Genomic DNA, 25,745 nt, shown 5'->3' with positions numbered 1-25,745 from the left:
GTCTCGGAACAAAACTACTTTCAATACAAGAAGAATGCAAACGGAAGATGTGGTTTGAATCCAAGGCAGCTCAAAGTGCAAGAGAGAAGTTCCATTTTCTGCTAAGGGTGAACGAATCCTTCCCGAATGGCTCATGCAAGGCTGTCCCAAGCGTTTGCAAAGAGGGCGAACGCGGGCGGCGGCCGACCCAACATTCAGCTTGCAGCTGCTTGAACATTTCACGCGTTTGTGCCTCGTGTCCGTCTCGCGCAGCTGTTTTGTCTTTCCGTGAAAAAAGGCGCCCATTTCGTGTATGGTAGTGGAGTTGTGGTGTGGATGGAGATGCAGAAATCAAGCACTCAGTCCAGTTTTCAAATGTTTGTTTTTTAATTGGGGCTAGCCAAGAAAGGAGCAGAGGTGCAGCGATTCCCAAATTGCGGACGCGGTAAACAGAGCGGCTAATCTGCCCTGACGCCATCATTTCAACGTGCTCATTTCTCGTATTGTGAATCTCATGTGAACTATTGGAAGCCTTGCACAATCATTTCGAAGAGGAGAAGCTCCGCTTGGCTTCACGATCATGTGAGAGGAGAGTCCAACTTATTTCAACACGTATTTCTCGCTCATTTCATCTGATTTTCATTTGACACACAATTCCGAAACACATTTTGTAGTGTGTCCCAAAAGAAGGCGAAGCACAACTCATGCACTCACTGACGCATTTGTTTGCACTGACGTTCATGATGGCGTCCGAATAGACAAAAACATTCATCTGTTGCCAGCGTGACGGAACTAATGACGAGCACATTTTAAATAGAGAGTATAACACAAGGGGGAATAGATGCATTTCTTCTCTGAATGTACAAATTTACAAGATTTGAAACGGGCATCACAATATCAGCGCGAGCAGGACGGCAGCGATGGCGGTGGCGAAAGAGAGCCTCTGGACGCCTGCGCCGCTCGTTTGCGTGGATATGGTCAACGACGTGTCGGCCGCTCTCACGGCCAAACTGGCGCTGGAGGCCGCCACGGACGCCTGAGATTGCATGGTGGCCGTCTCCACGTCGAGCGGTTGGCCCGCCATGGTTGTCATCACAGCCAAGTCTGCCACCTGCCTGCTGGATTCGGTGGCCGCCTGCGCTGTGGCCGCCACATTCAGGACTGCCAGCTGAGTCACGAGCTCCCCCAAGCCTTCCTGCGAAGCATCGTCCAGCATGCCTTGCAGCCTCGCCGTCAACGCTTGCCAGTCGTCGTCGATTTCTCTGGCCACTTGGCGGGCATCCACTATGGTTTGCGTCGTCGCTTCGGCAGAGGCCACGTTTTGCGCAGCTGCTGATGCCCTGGACGCTATTGCAGCCGCCTCCATCGCCACGTCCGCCAGCTGCACCTCCAGGGCCGATCCATTTCGCGACGCGGCCACGGCTGCTTCGGCTGCGTTATTGGCTTGCTGGGACGCCCCAAGTCCAGCATTCACTGCCGAGTCCAGGTTCACGTCACCGTTACTCAGTGAGGTGGCGGCGCTCGCTGCTTCCTCTGCAGCCGCTAAGGCGGCTCTGGCTGCTGATTCTGCTCCGCCCGCCGCCGCTGCCGATGACGCCGAGGCCGTAGCGGTGATTGCTGCCGCAGAGGCCGTCAAGCCCACCACCATTGAGTCTTGTGCCAAGCTTAGTGCCGTTCTTTCTGGAAGGTTTTGTACCATTTCCATCGCTGATTGTGTGGTGGCATTTGCAGCTGTTGCTAAGCTTTCCACTCTTGATAAATCGTCCGCAGATTCGGCTGCGATTCCCGCAACCTCTGCCAGCAACGCGACGCCTTCTGCTTCCTGAATTGCTTCAAACGTTTCTGGTGTCAGCGTAGATGATGGCTGTCTTGAAAATAGTTCTTTAGCATTTCTTGCTACCGTCACAAATTGTCCCGCAGTGTCGGGAAATTCATCTGCTTCGGCCATCGCCGCTTGTCTGGCCACCTGTGCCGCGTCGCGCGACACCTGTGCCGCTTCCTCATCAATCCCTCCTGGCGACGATGCTGCTTGTGCTGCGTCAGCCGCCGCTTCTGCCGCGTCTGCTGCTCTTGCTGCGGCATCTCTAGCCTCCTGGGGCTCCGCCGACCCACTTGCAACTGCTGAAGCTGCAAGATTTGCTGCCTCTGCGCTTTCCAAGGCGGCGTTGATGACATCGTCGAGATCTGCTCCAGTATCTGTCGCGGTGACTGCCGCCGCTGAGGCTGCGAGGGACGCCGCTGCTGCCGCCAGGGAGGCTTCTCTTGAAGCCTGGACGGCTGCTGTTGGCTCTCCCGCAGCTTCTGCCGCTGCGCCTGCGCTTTGTGCAGCATTTTGTATTTGTAGCTGAGATAATTCACCAGCTAACTCAGCTACATCATCTCCTGCAGATGATGACACAGCTTGTTCTGCTGTGTCGAGTGCAGCTTGAGCCTGAGCTGCTGTTTGTTCCGCCAACGCAGCTGACGTGTTGGCCGCCTCTATAGCTTGTCTTACGCTGGCCTCTACATCTGGCGGTAGGTCTTCCGAATTAAGTAAAGCTTGTAGTTCTTGTGCTGCCATCTCAGCCTCTTGGGTTGCATTTCTTGCATCCCGTAGGATAGCTTGCGCATTTTCTGCCGTGAGTCCAGGACCCATAACATTTGCTGCTAAGGCAGAATTAGTTGCGGCTGATCTCGCTATAATTGCTGCATTTTGTGCAGCTCCTGAGAGTTGTGCCGCAAACGGGGCCAAGTCCCCGCTCGCTCCATCTGCAGCTTCTTGTGCTCTTGCTGCAGCAATTTCGGAAGCATCTGCTGCTTTGTCTGCTGCTGATACTGCTGCTGATGCATTTATTGTGCCTTGTGAAAATTCCAGCGCAGCATCGGCTGCCCTCTCTGCAGAAGATGAAGCATCTTCTGCAGCTGCTTCTGCTTCTGAGGAACCCCCTGAAGCTGCGGCCGCTGCCGCCGCAGCTGAGCTGGCTAATAATGCTGCTGTTGATGCGGCAGTTGTGGATGCTGCCAAAGCTGTCTCTGCTGATCTTTGGACTGCAACTTGTGCAGGTGTTTCAGTCCCTGTGACTTCATCCGGGGTGCCTGGGATGTCAGTATTGGCTACGTCTGTGCTTCCACCGTCGGGCCCCTGGGTGTCAGCGGTTGTACCGTCGGGGGGCTGGGTCCCATCGGTTGTACCGTCGGGCGCCTGGGTGTCAGCGGCTGTACCGTCGGGGGGCTGGGTCCCATCAGTTGCACCGTCGGAGGCCTGGGTGTCAGCGGTTGTACCATCGGGGGCCTGGGTGGCAGCGGTTGTACCGTCGGGGGGCTGGGTCCCATCGGTTGTACCGTCGGGGGCCTGGGTGTCAGCGGCTGTACCGTCGGGGGGCTGGGTGGCAGCAGTTGTACCGTCGGGAGGCTGGGTGTCATCGGTTGTACCATCGGGGGCCTGGGTGGCAGCGGTTGTACCGTCGGGGGGCTGGGTCCCATCGGTTGTACCGTCGGGGGCCTGGGTGTCAGCGGCTGTACCGTCGGGGGGCTGGGTGGCAGCAGTTGTACCGTCGGGAGGCTGGGTGTCATCGGTTGTACCATCGGGGGCCTGGGTGGCAGCGGTTGTACCGTCGGGGGCCGGAGTGGCAGCGGTTGTATCGTCGGGGGGCTCGGTCTCATCTGTTGTACCTTCGGATCCCAGGGTGGTAGCGGTTGTACCGTCGGTGCCCGGGTCGTCAAGGGTCGACTGGAGGAGCACTCTACCACTACCACCGTGTTGTCGAAGTCCCTCGGCAATGGTTCCTGTTTCAATTGAGCAGGTTTCTCAGATGTCTTACATGATGACATGACGCTTTAAATTGTAAAATTCAGTTCAGATTACTTACCAAGAAGCAGAAATACACAAACAAAAGTTTTAATCGTCATTATGATGCCTTTCCTTCCTCCGATGCACCAAAGCAAATGGTTATTTCCTGTAAAAATGATAAAAAGAATAACACTTTAAATTCAGTTTATTTCCAAAATAAAAGCTGATTGGACTTTCTGATGTGATGAAAATTGGCAAATTATTGGAAGCACTGCAGGTATGTTTGCCACAGAGAGGATCTTCAAACCGTAGTTGACGTGTTTGTTTTGCGCTTGTCTCTGTCAGGAGGTCACATTGCTTGGGTGAACTTTATGCTTGATAAATAGTAACAATATCAGTCATAGTAGTCCCTGATAGTGTAGTGGTACACACGCCTGAGTTGTGTGCGGGCAGCGTGGGATCGATTCCCGCTCAGTGACAGTGTCTATGTGTGCCCTGCGACTGGCTGGCGACCAGTTCGGGGTGTAGTCTGCCTTCGCCCATTGACGGCTGGGATAGGCTCCAGCAACTCCCCGCGACCCTATATAGGATAAGCGGTTTGGAAGATGACATGACATGACATAATAGTCATATTTAGTTATCAACCTTGCAAGGTTCTGCTACATTCTTAAGGATCTTCTATACATTGGTAAAGTCTAGCCAGCGCTTGAACCTGACCTGTTGGGCATTGACTTTCTTTACCGACTGAATCCAGCTACCAGCAAGAAACAGCAGCGCCAGCTTCACGGGACCGACTCAAGCATATAATGGAATATATGGTATATGGAACGAGAGGCGGTGTGACGTGCTAGGCTGAAGGCTAGGGCCAAAAGACCCAGCTCTCACGCTAACCTCCATGCTTGCGATCATCAAATGGACTCACTGAGCGTAAGAGTGACTGTTCAGCGTCAAAGCAGGGAACGTTTGCCTCATAGTCAGAAAGATGTCTCTACGACAGTGCACGAGACTTCGTTTTTCGGCTGCAAACGCACTCTCACATACAGTACGGAGAATGCACATCAGCTTCGGGGAAGAGCAGAGGAGGAGGTATGTCCTGTATGTTAACAACAGATTTTGTGGGCATGTACAGGCTTTTGAAACAAACTGTTCAGCTGCAATTATACTGTAGGTGATAGATCGCTGAGGGAGTACAGTGTGGTCTACCTACTCTTTTTTTTTTTCTTTTTCTGATTGCTCCGCAAGTGGATCCCGTGACTGCACTTGGGGCTCTTCAGACATCATCAGCAGATGCCAAGCTGCCCACCTGGATTCGGTCTTCACTGTGGCAGGTGCTAATGAACCACTCCAATGTGTGGACTTTGCCACCAGGAAGTGCAATACTCTCGATCAGGTCAACAGGAACGTGAACGATGCCGACTGAACGGTGCCCCACCCCAGCCAGACCTATCAGTGAACGTTCGTGCACCCAGCCCAAAGACAACCACTCAAAACAGTCAAGGTGTGGAAAGAAGAGTCAGTGCAGGTTGGACAAGACTACCTTGAGAATACCAACTGGCAGGTGGTTAAAACATCATAAAACATCAAACAACAACAACTTTGCTTCTGCTGTGGCAGGGCACATAAGCACATGTTGATTGCCAAAAAAACATTTAGTATACAGTATAGTATACAGAACAGTATGCCCAGATAATAAATAAGGGACCGGTAGGTGTGGTCCATGCTGCGTGCCCGCACTGCGGCATTTGTCTCTGGTGATGTTGCGGGCTACAAAAAGGCAAGATACGACCAGCATAAAATCGTCCAAATTGCCACAAGACAATAGAGACCTAAACTAGACCAAAATTACTTTACAAACTCAGTCTCCCGCCGCATGTGGCAAGTACTGAAATACATCGTTGACTCCCAACAGGAATTTGTCTACAAGTCTCAATCAGTTATGTGACTCTGCCAGAGGAGCTGAACCAGTTCTACGCCTGTTTCGAGGCCCTCGGCTTGAACTGCAGCAGAGTCAGGCTGTTGCACCAAAACAAAGCCCGAGAGGTACTGTAGCTGGACTGGAAGCCATGCCGCAGCACGCGCTGACAAGCTGCTCACGCATCTATTCAAACTGCCCTTGGCGCAGGCGTCCGTCCCCGTCCCCCGCCATCCTGGCCCTTCCAAAGAAAACCTGGGTGAGCTGTTTCAACGACTACCGTCCCATTGCGCTCATGCCCTTCGTAAAGAAGTGCTTTGGCACACATTCAAATGTCAATCCCTGCCACCCTGAAGCTCGACTGTAAACCATCAGGACCCCCGCACCGGTGATACGCTGAATGCTAACAATCCTCACAAACCTGGAGGGCATGCAATTCTACCCCAAAAAAGACAAAACAGAAAAAGAAAATCCTGTTTCGTGTTTTTATTCTGTTGTTCCTATTTTTGGTCTTGTTATTCGTTGATTTTACCTTCTGTTGATCTTTTCTGTTCTTGCAAAGGGCAGAATGCAGGAAACACCGGTAGTCTCATGAGATGATTTTTTTAAAAACGTCTGCTTGCTCTTTTACCGTGCTCATGACAATCAAAGTCTTGACATCTTGACCTGTTGTCTGTGTCAACCTTTCCTACATTCGATACGCCGATCCACGCCAGACAATTAACTCTATGCATACAGTGTCACTTGACGTCTTCAGTGTCCAAACTCTACGATGTGATTGGACAAAGTGCAGGAAGCAAAGTCCACTTTGACCTTCAAGCCCCAGTCAGTCCCTTTCATGTGATTCCACCAGTTGCAGCACTAATATGTCCAACTTGGATCTTGTGTCAGTGAAACGACTTCAAGATGGAGAAAAGTACTCACCACGCTCAAACAAGTCCGCTGTCAAGAGCCTGAGTGGAGCTCGAATGGATGTGTGTGTTGCCGTTGGTCCTTCTCCAATGTTTTATGTTGCCTCCCAGCCGGCTCGTGATCATTAATAAAGAGTGTGACCTTCACTTGCGTCCTACCCTGGCTGAGGCGGGGCCTTAATTACACAACTGCCACTCCTTCACCTGCTGAAGAAAAGCAATTGTTAGTTAATGCTTAGTGCGTAATCAAGGCATGAATCTTGTCAAGCAACATTGTTTTTGCCGTTTGTAATTGGCCAATTAAGTGACTAACGTCAATGCCGAAAGAGTCCCAAACGGAGCAGGTTACAAGTGAGAAAATCACATCTGGTGCTGTTGACTGGCGATGAGTGCACTGACGTGCTGCACGCGGAGTTCTCAAATGGATGGAAAGAAAGTCAAAAAACGAGCACAAAGATTTCATTTGCACCCAGACATATGGTCGCGTAGATGTGGTGTGTTGGATACTGGACGTTGCCATGACCTCGCCTCAAAAAACACAAGAAGGTTTCTCAAAGAATCCTTCATTTAAGTCAATACAGTAAATCAAATGGAACCCAATAAAGCTAACAGAGGATTTGAACTCAGCATGTGTCCAGGAATGGTCAGGGGTGTGGCAGAGGTGTGCAAGTGCTAATGTGCAAACATATTCTAATGTTAGCAAAACATAATCAAAGCAAGGAGAAACCAGGTGGCGGACTGGCCGAATGTGCTGTCTCATCGCCAGTACAAGACGACAAACGGAGACGGAGCAAAAGTAGAGGGTCAACGTGCTTCACACATGCCTTGAATCAGCAGCGACCAACCCTTTTTCCCACTACGGACCAGTTTCACATGAAGATATATTGTGGGCGACTGCCGTATGTCTTGGAATATCAAGAATATGGATCTGTTTCGAAGCAATCGCTAAATAACCAACGACGCTGAGAATGCAAAATCAAAACTCCACCGTGTGTCAGTGTGCCGTCACGGACATAACTGGAGACAATCGGGACCTTGCGATGCAAACCGAATCGCAACCGTCGAAACGAAGAACGGAGGCAGACGTCCCAGCCAGCGGGGACTTTTGGCACTCAACGTCACCTCTCTGTTTTGGTTTTTCTGTTTACAATTTGTTTCGGTTACATGTTATGTCTTGTTTCCTTGCGTGCCATTTTTTAGGAATGTCTTCCTCGTGAGGTTTTGTTTCCGCCTGTCCTCATCATCCCGGTCCCTTGTGTTAACCAGTCAGCTCCCGCCAACACTTTGTGCCTTGTCCAGGGGCGCCTTGTTGTCTCCTCCGTTTGCTTGTATTCACGCTACATTTGAAGAAGGCGGGAAGTCGGACTTGTCCCACTTGGATTGTCCCACTTCTGACCTCAAAGCGTTCGAGGCGAATGGAAACAACAAATATGGCTGATTGCGATCAATTGTTTGTTGTTCTGGTTCATCACAGCACATTTCGACCCCCAGCTAACGGTCTTGATAATTTCCTTTATTTCCATCAATAAAGGAATACGGTGCTTTCCCTGAAGTTATTTCGAATAACTAAATGAATGTAATAATAAAGCTAAAGAAATGTACGCTTATAATCTTGTAAATTATGTCTTGCCATTCGCGGTCTATGTCTCCATGTGGGTCGCCATTGTTGAGTGACGTCACATTGTAGTCGCTCGGTAAACTCGGGGTCCAGTTTTATTTTCTGTCTTCGCAACTTGAACCAACCAGTTCAAAGGGGCCTTCCTGTGCAACTTTCCAAGTCAGGCGTCGGAAAAATTCGACTAGCCTCCTTCCTCGAATGCAACATTTCTTTTGTTTGCAGCCCCTGTGGGTTGTCACGTCTCCACGTGCGAGTTAGCTTTGAGAGACTGTTTGTTTGAACTTCCATTGATTTAGTATGTTCAATTCCATATGCCTTATTTGCATTTTTCTTTCTCTTTGGAAATGAAATACACTTTGTTTTGTGTTCATCCTGATTTTTGGGTCCTGTCATGGTTGCGTGTTAGAGGACCCAAATGCAGGGAGGCAGGAGAAGCAGGGCATACTAAAGAAAATATTTATTAACAAAAAAAAACAGCATAAACAAGTCTTGAAAGATCTAAAACTCAAAGAAACACTAAGAAACAAAACACAACACCAGGAACAACAAGGAACTTAAACACCGGCATACTGACCTAGACAACGAGAAACACCTGGACGAGGCACACGAGGTAGGAGGGAGCTGATTGGCTAACACTAGGGGGTGGAATGCAGACAGGTGGACACAATCATCATTGACGAGACAGACACAGAGATACTGAGAAAACTAAACTAAAAAAAAAAAAACATGACAGGTCCGACCTTCTGCCACCACCGCCACAACAACCCGCAAGTTGTAACACTGAAGCAAGCAAACAAACAAACAAACAAACCCAGGTTCTCCCTTTGACCACGACGACTGGTTCCTGGTTCTAGTAAGCCCCTTCATTCCAAACTTGGAGCCAAAGCCTTCAATGTCCTCGTCAAAATCATTGAAATGATGGTTGCAAATGACACTCCTCTCGCTTGATCCATCCCATTTGGTTTTGTTTGGCTTATCGTGATATCCCGAGTGTCACACACCCGTGTACTATCGGCACACCAAAAATTGTTCTTCAAAAGCTGATTTTCTTCTCGTTGTCGAGTATAAGTCGCTCCACCGATTTGGATTTCTTGTGTCAAGATTTTTTTGTGCCAAGACAATTTCTCTTACCTTGCTAACAGTTTTCGCTGTCAACACTCGAGCCTTAATCGGAGCTGTCAGTGCTTCCTGGTCTGACACAGTATGCCCTCCTGCGTGATCACACGTGATGCTGCAAAAACCACGATGAGCAAAGCATACACTTTTAGTAAGGATTCTTCTCTTTGATAACTAAGGTCCCTGCAAAATGAATGATTTTTGTTCTTCCATACAGACCCGTGGCTCAATTGAGGCCCGGTACACACATAAGGGTTTTTGAAATATCAAGAAAGTGTTTATCCGGTCCAGACGCTACACATCCAGATGGAAAAAAAAAGATCTGGCATTTAACAGTTGTGATAGAATCTAGTCCTCCAAGACATAAATCTCTCTTGATGAAAACAAAAAACACGAGGAAGACACACAGCAACAAGCAGGACACACAAGAGGCAACATGGAGGAGGGCGCACGAGAGCATTGGACAATGGTGGCCTTGGGGCAGTCTTGGACGGAAAAATCCTGGAGTTGGGTTCAAGCAGACTTTGTCGTCTACTGCGCAAGCCAAGGGTGAGTTCTCAGCTGTAGCTCATGGCTGGTGTCATTATCCTGATTATCTACTTTAATTATATCCGTTTCCTTGTTTCTCACTCAGAGTGCTTCTTGGTCGACTACATTCCATCCACGTCAAGGTTCACGGACTCAAATGATTTGACAGTGGTCGGCTTTGTCCACACACATGAAGAGTTTTGGTCGGAATTATTGAACACACTTAATATTTAAGATTGTCTGCTACAATCCATTTCAGACCCTGTTATCAGGACACTCTGAACACACCTAACGCCCAAAGATAATCTTCCAAAGTATAAAATAGTCCGGAATTAGTCAGCCTTGGTTGGGGAGGGGCAAAATCAGGGCAAAAACAGCTCCATTGTCCCCCATTGTGTGTACCAAGCCCAAGTGTCCTACCAAACCAAGTTATGCAGATGCACAGAAAGCTTTTTGCCTACCACCCCGATACTGGGATCACCTGGTGCTTGAACATCTTCTCCTCTGGATCTGGGCGCACCAATGGAAACCGTCGTGTAGCTGAAACATCACCGCCATAGGGAGCTCTTGGATAAGACGGCTGCAAAGTTTGACATGATGCAATGGACTGGACTTGGCGTCGCAAATCCATCGTTCAGGTCTGAAAACTGCTTTAGCCCACTTCTGGTCTGGCATGCTTTCTGCCTGGAAAGGTGACACGTGAATGGGCAAAAGAGCCATGACCTGCTCGCCTGGACTTAACTGTCCATTTTCAATGCAACGGTCATGTCACACTATCGCACCTTCAAGATTTTTTTCCCCTGCCACTTGAACAGCCATACGCAGCTGGTGGTGAAAGCCATTTACACAATGTTTTAATTTCTTTGGTGGGTGACTCTCAGCTAAGCCGCTATGCAGCACAGCTAACGGGCCTTGCACGGAATGTCCAAAAGCAGTTCATTGAAACGAAACTTTGTATACTCCTGAGCGCGTCAAGCATACGCCGCGGGTAGTCGCTAATTCCACCGTTTGACACCGTTTGGAAACATTCCCGCAAACCCCGCCTTTGTACATGGTATGTTCCCGCACAATTTTGCTTCACTCAAACCTGCTGCGGAACCTGTCCAAAAATATGAGAAGTGAACTTTTGATGCTTGACGTGGAGATGGTATGTGTCAATGCCCTTAACTCCAAACGTGATTGAGAGAAATAACAAGGAACCTAGTGCATGACTGTCACTTGGTACTCACAACCAGACTTCAACGAAGGCAAGAGAGCTCCACAGTCTATAAATACATGTTCAAATGAGCTGGGCTGGAACAACGGCACGCAGGCTTAATTACCTGCCTCGGTATGTGTGAATGCCACACCCTAATATATTGTGCGTCATCACGCTTTCGATGAGGCCAGAATAAATCATACAGCACCAAATCACGAGTTCTGTGCACACCCCGGTGTTGGCAACCATCATGTGCTGTTTGCAAAATTCTCTACGTTTTTGATTTGACAAAACAGAGTTCCAGACTGTAAAGACTCGTCACCTAGTCAAGAGAGACTGATGGAGAATGTGCGGCAGTTTCAGACCCTTTGATTTCACCGTCTATTACACCGGGTGTGTGTAGAACAAGTGCATCAGGGGGGTCTGAGTTGACCTAACACCCAAGGCTGCAAAAAAACTACTGAGACTACTGAGGGACCCAAGTCATTGGGGAGGATTTGCAAGGGCCAACCTTGCATCTCTGGCACATTGCTGAAATATCCCCATTTAACTTCTGAGGCCTCAGTGGGGTCAAATATGTGAAACCAAAGACCATCAAGACCATCTGAGATTGCTTGCAGATCATTAGCCTATCGGCCTCACCATAAGTACAACTAAAGGCTATCTCCCTTTTCTCTTGAAGCAGTGGCATTTCTACATTTTAGCGATCAGTGTAATCTGGTACAAGCCCTCTTGATTTCATTCCCGCTTGCACTCTCTTTAAATTGTGCTTAACAAACAAACCAAAGTTAACCCATTATTATTGAGTGCACCACCCACAATGGGTTGAACAATGTTGGGCTGACGTGTCTATGTTCAATTATTTAGGAGTGTCCAACCCTGAATCAAAAGTATACTCAAGATGATAGGAGAGAAGTTGTTCTTTTGAGCCCAACAATGTCAAAATCTGCAAGAGACAATTAGTCCAACAGACTAACAAACATTTCATCATTTATAAACGTTTGTTTTCAAACATTCATGTAGCTCAGTGATATTTCTAACTTGTAAACTTGCAATGTCTCTTCTTTGGGACGGACTTTCATACATCGCTACAGTCATGGGGACGTAATATGTGGTGGAGACACTTCAGGTTGGTTTGCTTTCGGTGACCGTGGCAGCGGCGGGTTCGCTTTTGGTGACCGTGGCGGCGGCGGGTTCGCTTTTGGTGACCGTGGCGGCAGCGAGTTTGCTTTTGGTGGCTGTGGCGACGGCAGGTTCACTTTTGGTGACTGTGCCAGAGAAAGGTGGTTCCTCACCGATCTGGAGAAGTCGGCTCCCTTGACTTCCCTCTGCAAGGGCTTCGTAATCAGTTGAGGAGTTTGGTCGGATATGTTACATTATGACACGAAGCTTGTAATGTTTATATCAGATTACCTATCAGGAAGTTACAGTACATTGTACAAAAATGAAAGTTTTGATCGTCATTGTGTTGCTTTTCTGTCCTCGGTTATACCAAACATTGGTCTGTCCGTCTGTCTACCTATGCAACCGGACCCCATAGGTGCAGGTCCGGCCACCGGGCACTTGCCAGCGAGCCCCACCTCCAGGCCTGGCTCCAGAGGGGGCCTCGGTGACCCGTTTCTGGGCAAGGGAAGACGTGGACCAATCATTTTACTTACTCATCATAAGGGGTCTGTGAGCCATGCTTTGTCTGGTCCCTCATCTAGAATCTGCTTGCCATGGTGACCCTGCCAGAGGCATAAAGCCCCAGACAACTTAGCTCCTAGGATCACTGGGACGCGCAAACCCCTCCACCAAGGTAAGGTGACGCCTCATGGAGGGGATTAGTAATAAGGTAATTTGAGCCCGTTTCATTTTAGAAGCATGTGTCGTACTGGTAGATCTTTGCGTTAATCAGTTCTCAAAAAATAGCTGTCCCTTTCAACAGGTTAGCAAGCCCTGGTCTAGCTAGAGCTACGGTAGTGTCGCTGTGGGGTGGATGGAGAGGCAGATAGGAAGCAATCAGTCCAGTGTTTTTTATTGTGTTGGTTCAAGAGAGGAACAACAGTGCAATAGCGCTACCAAAAATGCAGACGTGTGAAACAGAGCAGCTATCCCCATCGTGCCACGCTCATCCAAGTTTCAAGTGATAGATTTGCAAACATTTCAGAGGATCCGCGTGGCTTCACGGACACGTGTGGGGCAGGGTCAAACTTATCACTTATCTAGTCACATTTTCATCGTAGACACAATTGCAAAACACTCTGTAGTGCGTCACAGCAGAAGTTGAAGCGCAATTCATGCACTCTTTGTTGCTTTTGTTTCGACTGACTTTCATGATGATGTCCTAACAGAGAAGTACAGGTACATTTATCTTTAGCCAGCATTACTGAATAAATGATGAGGAGCATATATCAAACATACATTATATCACAAGCATAAATAGATTGGCTTTTTTCACTCAATTCACAAGTCCTTCATTTAAAACACACTTCACAATATCAGCGGGAGCACAGCAGCGGCGAGCATGGCAGTAAGTGAGAGCATCTGGACGTTAGCGCCGTTTGTCTGCGTAGCCGTGGCCAACGACGTGCTTGCCGTTCGCACGGCAACGTTTGCGGATGAGGCCGTTGCAGACGCTAGCGCTCGCATCGTGTCCGTCTCAGTGTTGAGGCGTTGGTCCGCCATGGTTGTCGTCACAGCCAACTCTGCCACCTGTCTGGTAAAGTCAGTGCACACCTGCCCTGTGGATGCCACAGTCAGGATGGCCAGCTGGTCCACAACCTCCCCGCAGCCTTCCTGCGAAGATCCAGTCAGCATGTCTTGCAACCTCAACGCCAACGCTCTCCAGTCGTCGTCGACTTCTCTGGCCACTTGGCGGACATCCATTATGGTTTGCGTCGTCGCTTCGTCAGAGGCCACGTTTTGCGCAGCTGCTGTTGCCCTGGATGCTATTGCAGCCGCCTCCATCGCCACGCTTGCCAACTGCACGTCCAGGGCCGATCCATTTTGCGATGCGGCCATGGCTGCCGTGGCTGCATTATTGGCTTCCTGGGATGCTGCAAGTCCGGCAGCCACTGCCGAGCTCAGGGTAACTTCACCGTTACTCAGGGAGGTGGCGGCGCTCACTGCTTCCTCTGCGGCTGTTAACGCGGCTCTGGCTGCTGATTCTGCTCCGCCTGCCGCTGCCGCTGCCGAGCTCGTCGCAGTTATAGCAGCGGCTGAGGCTGTCAAGGCGACCCCTAATGAGTCTCGTGCCAAGCCAAGAGCCGTTCCTTCCGGGAGGTTTTGCGCCATTTCCATCGCTGATTGTGTCATTGTGGTTGCAGATCTCGAAAGGGCTTCTGCGCCCTCAGAATTGTCTGCGGTTCCTGCTATGATTCCTGTAGCTTCTGCCAGCAAGGCCACCTGTTCTGCTTCCTGAATTGCTGCAGACATTTCAGGTGTCAACATGGATGGCATCTGACTTCTAAACAGTTCCGCAGCATTTCTGGATATCGTTACAAATTGTCCCGCCGTGTTGGAAAATTCATCTGGGCCTGCCATCACTGCTTGTCTGGCCACCTGTGCCGCGTCACGCGACACCTGTGCCGCTTCCGCATCAATCCTTCCTGACAACAATGCTGCTTGTGCTGCGTCAGCCACCGCTTCTGCCGCATCTGCTGCTCTTGCTGCGGCATCTCTAGCTTCCTGTTCCGTCGCTGACCCATTTGCAACCGCTGCAGCCGCAAGATTCGCTGCCTCTGCGCTTTCCAAGGCGGCGTTGATGACATCGTCGAGATCTGCTCCAGTATTTGTTGCGGTGACTGCCGCCGCTGAGGCTGCGAGGGACGCCGCTGCTGCCGCCAGGGAGGCTTCTCTTGAAGCTTGGACAGCTGCTGTTGGCACTCTCGCAGCTTCTGCCGCTACGCCTGCGCTTTGTGCTGCATTTTGTATTTGTAGCAGAGCTAATTCACCAGCTAACTCAGCTTCCGGATCTCCACCAGTCGGTGCCGCAGCTCGTTCTGCTGTGACGAGTGCAGCTTGAGCCTGAACTGCTGTTTGCTCCCCCAACGCAGCTGACCTGTTGGCCGCCGCTATAGCTTGTCTTACGCTGGCCTCTACATCTGGCGGTAGGTCTTCCGAATTAAGTAAAGCTTGTAGTTCTTGTGCTGCCATCTCAGCCTCTTGGGTTGCGTTTCTTGCATCCCGTATGATAGCTTGCGCATTTTCTGCGGTGAGTCCAGGACCCATAACATTTGCTGCTAATTCTGATGTAGTTGCGGCTGATCTCGCTATAATTGCTGCATTTTGTGCAGCTCCTGAGAGTTGTGCCGCAAACGGGGCCAAGTCCCCGCTCGCTCCATCCGCAGCTTCTTGTGCTCTTGCTGCAGCAATTTCTGATGCGTTTGCCGCTTGCTCCGCTGCTGCTGCTGCTGCTGTTGCATTTATTTCGCCTTGTAAAAATAACGATGCAGCAATGGCTGCATTGTCCGCAGCAGATGACGCATCTCCTGCAGCTGCTTCTGTTTGGGATGATCTCCCTGATACAGCACCTGCTGCTGCTGCAGCCGAGCTTGCCAATAAGGCTGCTGTTGATGAAGCAGTTGTGGATGCTGCCACAGCTGTCTCTGCTGATCTTCGGGATGCAATTCGTGTAATTGTTTCAGTCACTGTGACGTCATCTGTGGTACCCATGCTGACGGTAGTGGCTGTGTTGCCAGTGGTAGGGCTGCTATCGCTTGAAAGGGTGCTATCACTGCTTAGCGTGCTACCGCTTGAAAGGGTGCTGTCACTGCTTAGCGTGCTTGCACTGGAGAGGGTGCTATCACTGCTAAGCGTGCTACCGCTTGAAAGGGTGCTGTCACTGCTTAGCGTGCTTGCGCTGGAGAGCGTGCTTGCGCTGGAGAGCGTGCTTCCGCTTGAAAGGGTGCTATCACTGCTTAGCGTGCTTGCGCTGGAGAGCGTGCTTCCGCTTGAAAGGGTGCTATCACTGCTTAGTGTGCTGTCGCTGGAGAGGGTGCTATCGCTGCTTAGCGTGGTATCACTTGAAAGGGTGCTATCACTGCTTAGCGTGCTATCACTGCTTAATGTGCTATCGCTGGAAAGCGTACTATCGCTTGAAAGGGTGCTATCACTGCTTAGCGTGCTATCGCTGGAAAGGGTGCTATCGCTGGATAGCGTGCTATCGCTGGAAAGGGTGCTATCACTGCTTAGCGTGCTATCGCTGCTTAATGTGCTATCGCTGGAAAGGGTGCTATCACTGCTTAATGTGCTATCGCTGGAAAGCGTACTATCACTTGAAAGGGTGCTATCACTGCTTAGCGTGCTATCGCTTGAAAGGGTGCTATCACTGCTTAGCGTGCTATCGCTGGAAAGGGTGCTATCACTGCTTAGCGTGCTATCGCTGGATAGCGTGCTATCGCTGGAAAGGGTGCTATCACTGCTTAATGTGCTATCGCTGGAAAGCGTACTATCGCTTGAAAGGGTGCTATCACTGCTTAGTGTGCTATCGCTGGAAAGGGTGCTATCACTGCTTAACGTGCTATCGCTGGAAAGCGTGCTATCGCTTGAAAGGGTGCTATCACTGCTTAGCGTGCTATCGCTGGAAAGGGTGCTATCACTGCTTAGCGTGCTATCGCTGGATAGCGTGCTATCGCTGGAAAGGGTGCTATCACTGCTTAATGTGCTATCGCTGGAAAGCGTACTATCGCTTGAAAGGGTGCTATCACTGCTTAGTGTGCTATCGCTGGAAAGGGTGCTATCACTGCTTAGCGTGCTATCGCTGGAAAGCGTGCTATCGCTTGAAAGGGTGCTATCACTGCTTTGTGTGCTATCGCTGGAGAGGGTGCTATCGCTTGAAAGGGTGCTATCACTGCTTAACGTGCTATCGCTGGAAAGGGTGCTATCACTGCTTAGCGTGCTATCGCTGGAGAGGGTGCTATCACTGGAAAGCGTGCTATCGCTTGAAAGGGTGCTATCACTGCTTAGCGTGCTTTCGCTGGAGAGGGTGCTATCGCTTGAAAGGGTGCTATCACTGCTTTGTGTGCTATCACTTGAAAGGGTGCTATCACTGCTTTGTGTGCTATCGCTGGAGAGGGTGCTATCGCTTGAAAGGGTGCTATCACTGCTTAACGTGCTATCGCTGGAGAGGGTGCTATCGCTTGAAAGGGTGCTATCACTGCTTAGCGTACTATCGCTGGAGAGGGTACTATCACTGCTTTGTGTGCTATCACTGCTTTGTGTGCTATCGCTGGAGAGGGTGCTATCGCTTGAAAGGGTGCTATCACTGCTTAACATGCTATCGCTGGAAAGGGTGCTATCACTGCTTAGCGTGCTATCGCTGGAGAGGGTGCTATCACTGCTTAGAGTGCTATCGCTGGAGAGGGTGCTATCACTGGAAAGCGTGCTATCGCTTGAAAGGGTGCTATCACTGCTTAACGTGCTATCGCTGGAAAGGGTGCTATCACTGCTTAGCGTGCTATCGCTGGAGAGGGTGCTATCACTGCTTAGAGTGCTATCGCTGGAGAGGGTGCTATCGCTTGAAAGGGTGCTATCACTGCTTAGCGTATTATCGCTGGAGAGGGTACTATCACTGCTTTGTGTGCTATCGCTGGAGAGGGTGCTATCGCTGGAAAGGGTGCTATCACTGCTTTGTGTGCTATCGCTGGAGAGGGTGCTATCACTGTTTACCGTGCTATCGCTGGAGAGGGTGCTATCGCTCGAAAGGGTGCTATCACTGCTTTGTGTGCTATCGCTTGAAAGGGTGCTATCACTGCTTAGCGTGCTATCACTTGAAAGGGTGCTATCACTGCTTTGTGTGCTATCACTTGAAAGGGTGCTATCACTGCTTAAAGTGCTGTCGCTGGAGAGGGTGCTATCACTGGAAAGCGTGCTATCGCTTGAAAGGGTGCTATCACTGCTTAACGTGCTATCGCTGGAAAGGGTGCTATCACTGCTTAGCGTGCTATCGCTGGAGAGGGTGCTATCACTGCTTAGAGTGCTATCGCTGGAGAGGGTGCTATCGCTTGAAAGGGTGCTATCACTGCTTAGCGTACTATCGCTGGAGAGGGTACTATCACTGCTTTGTGTGCTATCGCTGGAGAGGGTGCTATCGCTGGAAAGGGTGCTATCACTGCTTTGTGTGCTATCGCTGGAGAGGGTGCTATCACTGTTTACCGTGCTATCACTGCTTTGGGTGCTATCGCTTGAAAGGGTGCTATCACTGCTTTGGGTGCTATCGCTGCTTTGTGTGCTATCGCTTGAAAGGGTGCTATCACTGCTTTGGGTGCTATCGCTGCTTTGTGTGCTATCGCTTGAAAGGGTGCTATCACTGCTTTGTGTGCTATCGCTTGAAAGGGTGCTATCACTGCTTTGTGTGCTATCGCTTGAAAGGGTGCTATCACTGCTTTGGGTGCTATCGCTGCTTTGTGTGCTATCGCTTGAAAGGGTGCTATCACTGCTTTGGGTGCTATCGCTGCTTTGTGTGCTATCGCTTGAAAGGGTGCTATCACTGCTTTGTGTGCTATCGCTTGAAAGGGTGCTATCACTGCTTTGTGTGCTATCGCTTGAAAGGGTGCTATCACTGCTTTGGGTGCTATCGCTTGAAAGGGTGCTATCACTGCTTTGGGTGCTATCGCTGCTTTGTGTGCTATCGCTTGAAAGGGTGCTATCACTGCTTTGGGTGCTATCGCTGCTTTGTGTGCTATCGCTTGAAAGGGTGCTATCACTGCTTTGTGTGCTATCGCTTGAAAGGGTGCTATCACTGCTTTGTGTGCTATCGCTGCTTTGTGTGCTATCGCTTGAAAGGGTGCTATCACTGCTTTGGGTGCTATCGCTGCTTTGTGTGCTATCGCTGCTTTGTGTGCTATCGCTTGAAAGGGTGCTATCACTGCTTTGGGTGCTATCGCTTGAAAGGGTGCTATCACTGCTTTGGGTGCTATCGCTGCTTTGTGTGCTATCGCTTGAAAGGGTGCTATCACTGCTTTGGGTGCTATCGCTGCTTTGGGTGCTATCACTGCTTTGTGTGCTATCGCTTGAAAGGGTGCTATCACTGCTTTGGGTGCTATCGCTGCTTTGTGTGCTATCGCTGCTTTGTGTGCTATCGCTTGAAAGGGTGCTATCACTGCTTTGGGTGCTATCGCTTGAAAGGGTGCTATCACTGCTTTGGGTGCTATCGCTGCTTTGTGTGCTATCGCTTGAAAGGGTGCTATCACTGCTTTGGGTGCTATCGCTGCTTTGGGTGCTATCACTGCTTTGTGTGCTATCGCTTGAAAGGGTGCTATCACTGCTTTGGGTGCTATCGCTGCTTTGGGTGCTATCACTGCTTTGTGTGCTATCGCTTGAAAGGGTGCTATCACTGCTTTGGGTGCTATCGCTGCTTTGTGTGCTATCGCTTGAAAGGGTGCTATCACTGCTTTGGGTGCTATCGCTTGAAAGGGTGCTATCACTGCTTTGGGTGCTATCGCTGCTTTGTGTGCTATCGCTTGAAAGGGTGCTATCACTGCTTTGGGTGCTATCGCTGCTTTGGGTGCTATCACTGCTTTGTGTGCTATCGCTTGAAAGGGTGCTATCACTGCTTTGGGTGCTATCGCTGCTTTGGGTGCTATCACTGCTTTGTGTGCTATCGCTTGAAAGGGTGCTATCACTGCTTTGGGTGCTATCGCTGCTTTGTGTGCTATCGCTGCTTTGTGTGCTATCGCTTGAAAGGGTGCTATCACTGCTTTGGGTGCTATCGCTTGAAAGGGTGCTATCACTGCTTTCGGTGCTATCGCTGCTTTGTGTGCTTTCGCTGGAGAGGGTGCTATCGCTTGAAAGGGTGCTATCACTGCTTTGTGTGCTATCGCTTGAAAGGGTGCTATCACTGCTTTGCGTGCTATCACTGGAGAGGGTGTCTGTGGACTGGCTTCCAGTGGTTTCATTTTCATCATCAGTTATCTGGAGAAGTGCTCTGCCTCTGCCTGTGTCGCGTCGAGGACGTCTCGCATTTGGATGAGTGTCCGTTCCTGTTTCCATTGAGATCTTTGGTCAGATATCTTACACGTTGCCACCATGTTTCAAGATTGTGATATTTATTTCAGATGACTTACCAAGAAGGAGAAGTAAAAAGATGAACGTTTTTATGATCATTGTGATGCCTTTCTCCCTCTGACGTCTCAAACAAAATGTGACCATGCTCTGTAAAAATGATGAGAAAGAAAAATATTTGAAGGTAACTTTCAGTTTATTTTCAAAAAATACCCCCGCTTTTCTCAAAAGCTGCTTGGTGTGTCTAATGCTATAAAATTGCCATATTGTTAGGAGTACTGCAGTAATGTGCGTGAGGAGGAGCACGTTCAAACTGTTGTCAATATTTACTGCACACAATAAACTGATCCACATTAGACAAATCACTTTCTTTTCATTGTTTTCACATCAAAGAAGCGTTATAGAAAATTACCAAAGGAGAACAAATAGAAGCAACCAAAAAGCAGGTCTGGATGGATAGGGCACACCCTGAGTAAAGCTCTCTCCCCAAAAAACAGACAGGTGTTAACGTGGAGCAAGGCCCCTGAAATTCGAAGAAGGCAAGAAGACCAAAGAACTCCTATCGTAGGTCAGACGATGCAGAGCTCTAGCAAGCTGGAACATCTTGGAAGGTACTGGAGAAGCTCACCCAGATTCACAAGTGACCTATGCTCTCTAAAGAGCAACGGGCTTTGAAAAACTATTTGTTCAAGTCTTCACTGCCCAAGCGCTGCAATCTTATTGGACACCCATTCCACCCATCCAAACCAACTTCCAGCATCACACCCTCATTCCTCTGTGGCTGTCAACAGGAAATGAAATTCTGGTGTTCTTAATTTTCAAGAGTGCAACAGAGACTAAAGTGAGATTGTCCCCTTCAGCTCCAAATAGGTCCTCGACAAACATCCCACTTTCACCCCCTCAACAACGACAACAGCGCTGTTTCCCCCTCCCCTCAGGTTAAAGAGTCTGGGTGTCGTCCTGGATAGCTCCTGCCATTCTGAAAGCATATCAGTAGCATTTTCCCCTCTGCCAACTCCCATCCCTGCTGCAAGATCAGCCGCCTTCGCACATCAGTCAATGCAAAAACAGTGCCGCCATCCCGGTTACATCCCGTTTGGATTGTTGCAATTCCACCCCCTGTGGCCTTCCCTATAAGCTCACCCATGCACTTCAACTGGTCCAGTACACCATCCACTCGTCAATATCTCATCGGTTCAACAACTCCGCTGGCTTTCGATCAAAGACTGCTTTGACTCGAAAATTCTTCTGCGCACATTTAAGGCCATGAATAAACTGACTCCTTCTTATCTCTCTGACCTCGTCCACATCAACAATCTCTCTGGGACGCTCGGGTTTGCATCGTTCATCAGCCTCATTGTCCCCCACCGTAGGGTCCAGAGCCTTCAGCCGCTCCAAACCGCAGCTTTGAAACTCGCCCACTCCCGACATCCAGAACATGGACTTATCAAAAATATTCCGACTCACTTGAAAACCCACCCTTTTCACACTGATTGCTGTTCCTATTTGTAGATTGCTGCCGTTGACCAGATGGTCTGCAAACTGTTTACATTTTAATTCAAGATATTTGTTGATGTGACTTTGATTGTTAGTTTGCCCGTGGTTTATCTTGTACGGTCACCTTGACTGCTTTGAAAGGTACCTTATGAATAAAAGCTAGTCTAAATAAATCCATTTCACATCATTCCACTTAGTGGCACACTAAATATGTCTAGTTTGGCTCTTCTCTCAATAGAAAAACACTTGAAGATGAAGAAAGTACTCACCACATTCAATCAAGTCAATTGTTCGATATCCTGAGTGGAGGTCGACTAACGTCTTTTTGTGTTGGTGTCAGTTCTTCATCAACGTACTATGTAGTCATCCAGCTACGTGGTATTTGCTCATAAAGAGCGCAACCAAACTCTTGTCACGCCCTTATTAAGGCGAGGCCTCAATTATTCCTCCTTCTTCTTCTGCAAATGCATAATTGTTTGCGTGCTGCGTCAAGAAGTGAATCTGGTCAAGCTACATTTTTTTTGCAGCCTGCAATCAATCAATTAGGCAACTGACGTCACATTGGATGTTTCAGAAGCAGACGCAGAACAGGTTACAACTGGGAAATAACCATCTGATTATTTTTACTTGTGCTGAGAATGATTCAAAGTTCCCAAACGTTTCCCTTGGAAAGCTTTGCCATCGATCTTCTAAAGTCAGGCGCCGCGTGTCCCCCTTTGGGGCTGATGGAAACCTTCGGGAACATTGTAGTGTCTTAAGTGTCCACCTCCACCAGCACACCATCAGTCAGCAACAACGCACCTTGTGCCATCACCCTCATGACTATGACTCGTGATTGCTGACAGTCATCCTGACCAAATGCCTTAATTCCTTCCTTCTGACAGGCACTGACTGGATGCTTCCCTTCAAGGTTTCTTCCTGTCTGAGGATCTCACAGACTGGTTCTGTTCGAGGTTACTTCCCGTCTGAGGAACTGACTGGCTGCTTCTGGTCAAGGTTATTTGCCTTCCGAGGAAGTGACTGACTGCTTTGGTCCGAGGCAAGGTCACCTCCTTTTGAAGACATTGGCTGGCTGCTTCTGGTCAAGGTTACGTCCCGTTGGAAGAACTGCCTGACTGCTTCTGTTTCTGAGGCATTGACTGAGTGGTTGTGTTCAAGCTTGCGTCCCATCTGACCAATTGGGTCCAAAAAGGAAGTGAGGTGTTAGCTCTGTTCAAGGTTGCTCCCTGTCTAAAGAATGGACAAACTGGTTCTGTTCTCTGTTTCCTCCTGTCTGAGGAACTGACCATCTGGTTCAGTTCATTGTTGCTTCCTGTTTCAAGAATTAACAAACTGCTTCTGTTCAAGGTTACTTCCTGTCTTAGGAAGTGGCTGACTGCTTCTGTTCAAGGTTACTTCCTGTCTTCGGAAGTGACAAACTGTTTCTGTTCAAGGTTACTTCCTGTCTTAGGAAGTGGCCGACTGCTTCTGTTCAAGGTTACTTCCTGTCTTAGGAAGTGGCTGACTGCTTCTGTTCAAGGTTACTTCCTGTCTTAGGAAGTGACAAACTGTTTCTGTTCAAGGTTACTTCCTGTCTTAGGAAGTGGCTGACTGCTTCTGTTCAAGGTTACTTCCTGTCTTAGGAAGTGACTGACTGCTTCTGTTCAAGGTTACTTCCTGTCTTAGGAAGTGACTGTCTGCTTCTGTTCAAGGTTACTGCCCATTTGAGTAAGCGTGGTGCTGTTTCTGTTCGCTGGTCTTGAAACTGACTGACCAGTTCAAGTTTCCCTCCTCTCTGAGGAACTGATCAACTGGCTCTGTTTTTGGTTTGGCGTTAGGCTTAGTGTCTGATGACTTCACTCACTGGCTCTAGTAGGTTATTTTTTCCTGTCAGAGGCAGTGACTAGCTGGTTCTGATCCAGGTTATTTGCCATCCTATGTTCCCCACTAGAGTAAGTTACGAGCATCTGCCTTTGAGTGCTTCTGTTAATGAACTGACACCGGCGAGCTGTCGTCACGATGCAAATGTTATGTGCAGAATGCGGTCGGGTGACAGCGCATGACGACAAAGCTATGATAATTAGCGCGTTAATTATCCACGCTCAAGCATTGGAATTGTAAGGTGTGGTGCTGCTTTAATTGCAGCTGTACCGAAACAACAAGTCACAAGAACGGACGTGTACACTCCTTGGTACGGAATGGTACTACTTCCTCATCATAGTTTCATCCTGATTTAGCAACTGAATGTTGTTCATCATCTGCATGACATTGCACGTGAATTAAAATGGTCTCTAATGTTGTTGATACATGCTTTGCTAATGCGTTCTATTGTTGATGATCTGTACTATGATCCATGTTGTTTATCTTCTCACTGACAAACACTGCAAGCGTTCATAAAAGGACCACTTAACCACTTGCTATCATGTATTTATTTCACATTTTTGGTGATGTTTCATTCTGCCAGATCACTGCCATCTTCTCAGTAGGAACACAAAGGAAGTTAGTAAAGGAGAGAAAAATAATTTGTTTCCTATCGTTGTGCCAAGTTACCAAAACACGTATTAGCATATAATTGACAGTATATACTGTATTGTTTGCATTTCAGAGTCCGTCCTTGATTTTTTAACTGTGCTTAAGTTAAGAAGTTGAATCACTAACTGCTACTGCACAAGCAACATGTATAAGTGGACGCAAGCTGATTACGAGAATCTCTGTTGATCCACCTTCATCGTTATTGACATCAAACGTGTCATTGTCGCATGCACAGAGGCCGATTTGTCTGCATGGCACCATTCCGAGCTCCTTTGACCGGCCACCGGATTAAGGGGTATCGCCGTTGTCTGGAATGTTACCCTAATCCCAGTTAACAAGTTGAAGAGGTTCTTCGGAAAGTCAAGCCTTCTAACCTCGACAGTGCCTTCACTTTGCCTTCATATCAAGACCAGATGAACACTCAACTGTTGCAAATGAATTCCACTCCCTTTTTCCGAAGCGACGTCATCGGTGGATGAACTGCTATTTGCAATGAATTGAACAACGTACTTATTTTGGAACACATTAACACAATATATATATATATATATATATATATATATATATATATATATATATATATATATATATATATGTATATATATATATGTATATATATATATATATATATATACATATATATATATATATACACATATATATATTAGGGGTGTAACGGTTCACAAAAGACTAGGTTGTTTTTTTAAAATATAGTCTTAACAGAGAGTAAGCAAACAATTCAATTTGCTATACAGCAAGAAACATTCCCTGTTATAAAAGCACAAAGTAGAATAAAATTCACATTAGGGTTGTTCAAAAATAATAATAATAATGATAATGATAAAAAAAAAAGATTAAATACAGGAAACCCCCCTTTCTTGTATGGATAGAATGAGGTTGCAGATAAAGTCAGCTAGCACTTGCCAACTAGTAACTTTAATTTGATTATAAGCGCAGCAGAGGACAGCTCATGCTCCACCACGGCTTTTGTGCGATTGTATATGACAGGGAGTGCGATCTTGCTAATATGCGCCCGGGATGGATCATTGTAACGGGGCTCCAGCATGTGTAATAAACGTTTGAAGCCCGGCTCCTAGACTAAAGCATATGGGCGCATGGATGTTGCTATGTATATGCCGATTTCTACTCATATATTCGGCTCTGTGTGCTTTCACATCTCCAGGCTGCCTAAAAGTAGCGGGGATAAGGCTTTCTTTTTTCTACCCCCGATAACTGTATCGGGGTGATGCCGTCTTACATGTGTTAGCATATTTAAAGTGTTACCTGCAACACACCGCATGGAGGTCGAACAACGCCGACACACAGTTCTTGTTCGTTCCACCGCTCGCACTCCATCGCCAAGACGGTACGGGACGAATATATATATATATATATATATATTATTTTATTATTTTTTTTCTGTTTTTTCTGTTCCGTCAGAAGTGGAAATATATACGCTGGTGCCCATATGCGTGTGTGATAATGCAAGTTGTTAACGTTTAGTAGCACGTCTGTGTGTCTACTTCGTCCCACTGCAAATCTAAATCAGGCCACGTTTAAGTGGATCCGCACGTCACACCGCTGTCAAACGGCCGTTGCCATTTTAGCCCGTGTTAGGCTAATACTGTCATCAAAATCCCTTTCTCTGTCTTGTTTGTTGCCGTTTGACCTATTTAGGCCGGGAGCGCTGGGGCGTCTTTCTACCTTTAGAGCCGGGAGAG

The 25,745-nt window shown here is 48.5% G+C and overlaps 2 protein-coding genes and 1 long non-coding RNA gene across 4 annotated transcripts; all 3 read right to left on the bottom strand.

Moving 5' to 3' along the window:
* Positions 1 to 342: 342 nt before the first annotated feature.
* On the bottom strand, positions 343 to 8,787 carry LOC147131812 (uncharacterized). 2 transcript variants are annotated; one of them, XM_086015212.1, is made up of 4 exons: positions 8,764 to 8,787; positions 6,585 to 6,775; positions 3,828 to 3,914; positions 343 to 3,744 (listed from the first exon to the last, which is right to left on the bottom strand). In XM_086015212.1, exons 3-4 carry the CDS (start codon positions 3,865 to 3,867, stop codon positions 869 to 871), a joined length of 2,916 nt encoding a protein of 971 aa, XP_085871338.1. In that variant the 5' UTR covers positions 3,868 to 3,914; positions 6,585 to 6,775; positions 8,764 to 8,787; the 3' UTR covers positions 343 to 868. The 2 variants fall into 2 exon arrangements, with proteins under 2 accessions (XP_085871338.1, XP_085871339.1); XM_086015213.1 differs by lacking the exons at positions 6,585 to 6,775; positions 8,764 to 8,787 and adding an exon at positions 5,286 to 5,320.
* A 4,244-nt stretch (positions 8,788 to 13,031) lies between these two features.
* On the bottom strand, positions 13,032 to 16,932 carry LOC147131811 (uncharacterized; the record flags this gene model as incomplete). Its single annotated transcript, XM_086015174.1, has 1 exon — positions 13,032 to 16,932. A coding segment is annotated over one exon (3,429 nt), but the record flags the coding sequence as incomplete, so codon positions are not given.
* Positions 16,933 to 19,822: 2,890 nt separating this feature from the next.
* On the bottom strand, positions 19,823 to 21,856 carry LOC147131810 (uncharacterized). The gene is made up of 3 exons (XR_015082266.1): positions 21,783 to 21,856; positions 20,079 to 20,166; positions 19,823 to 19,994 (listed from the first exon to the last, which is right to left on the bottom strand). It is a non-coding gene; the product is annotated as an uncharacterized LOC147131810 (long non-coding RNA).
* Between the last annotated feature and the right edge of the window lie 3,889 nt (positions 21,857 to 25,745).

This window comes from Filicampus tigris, chromosome 18, assembly GCF_054856515.1.
Source record: "Filicampus tigris isolate MCC_2025a chromosome 18, RoL_Ftig_1.0, whole genome shotgun sequence".
Taxonomy (NCBI): Eukaryota; Metazoa; Chordata; class Actinopteri; order Syngnathiformes; family Syngnathidae; genus Filicampus; species Filicampus tigris.
Note: the sequence above shows the minus strand (reverse complement) of the source record. Positions and strands in the feature narration are given on the sequence as shown.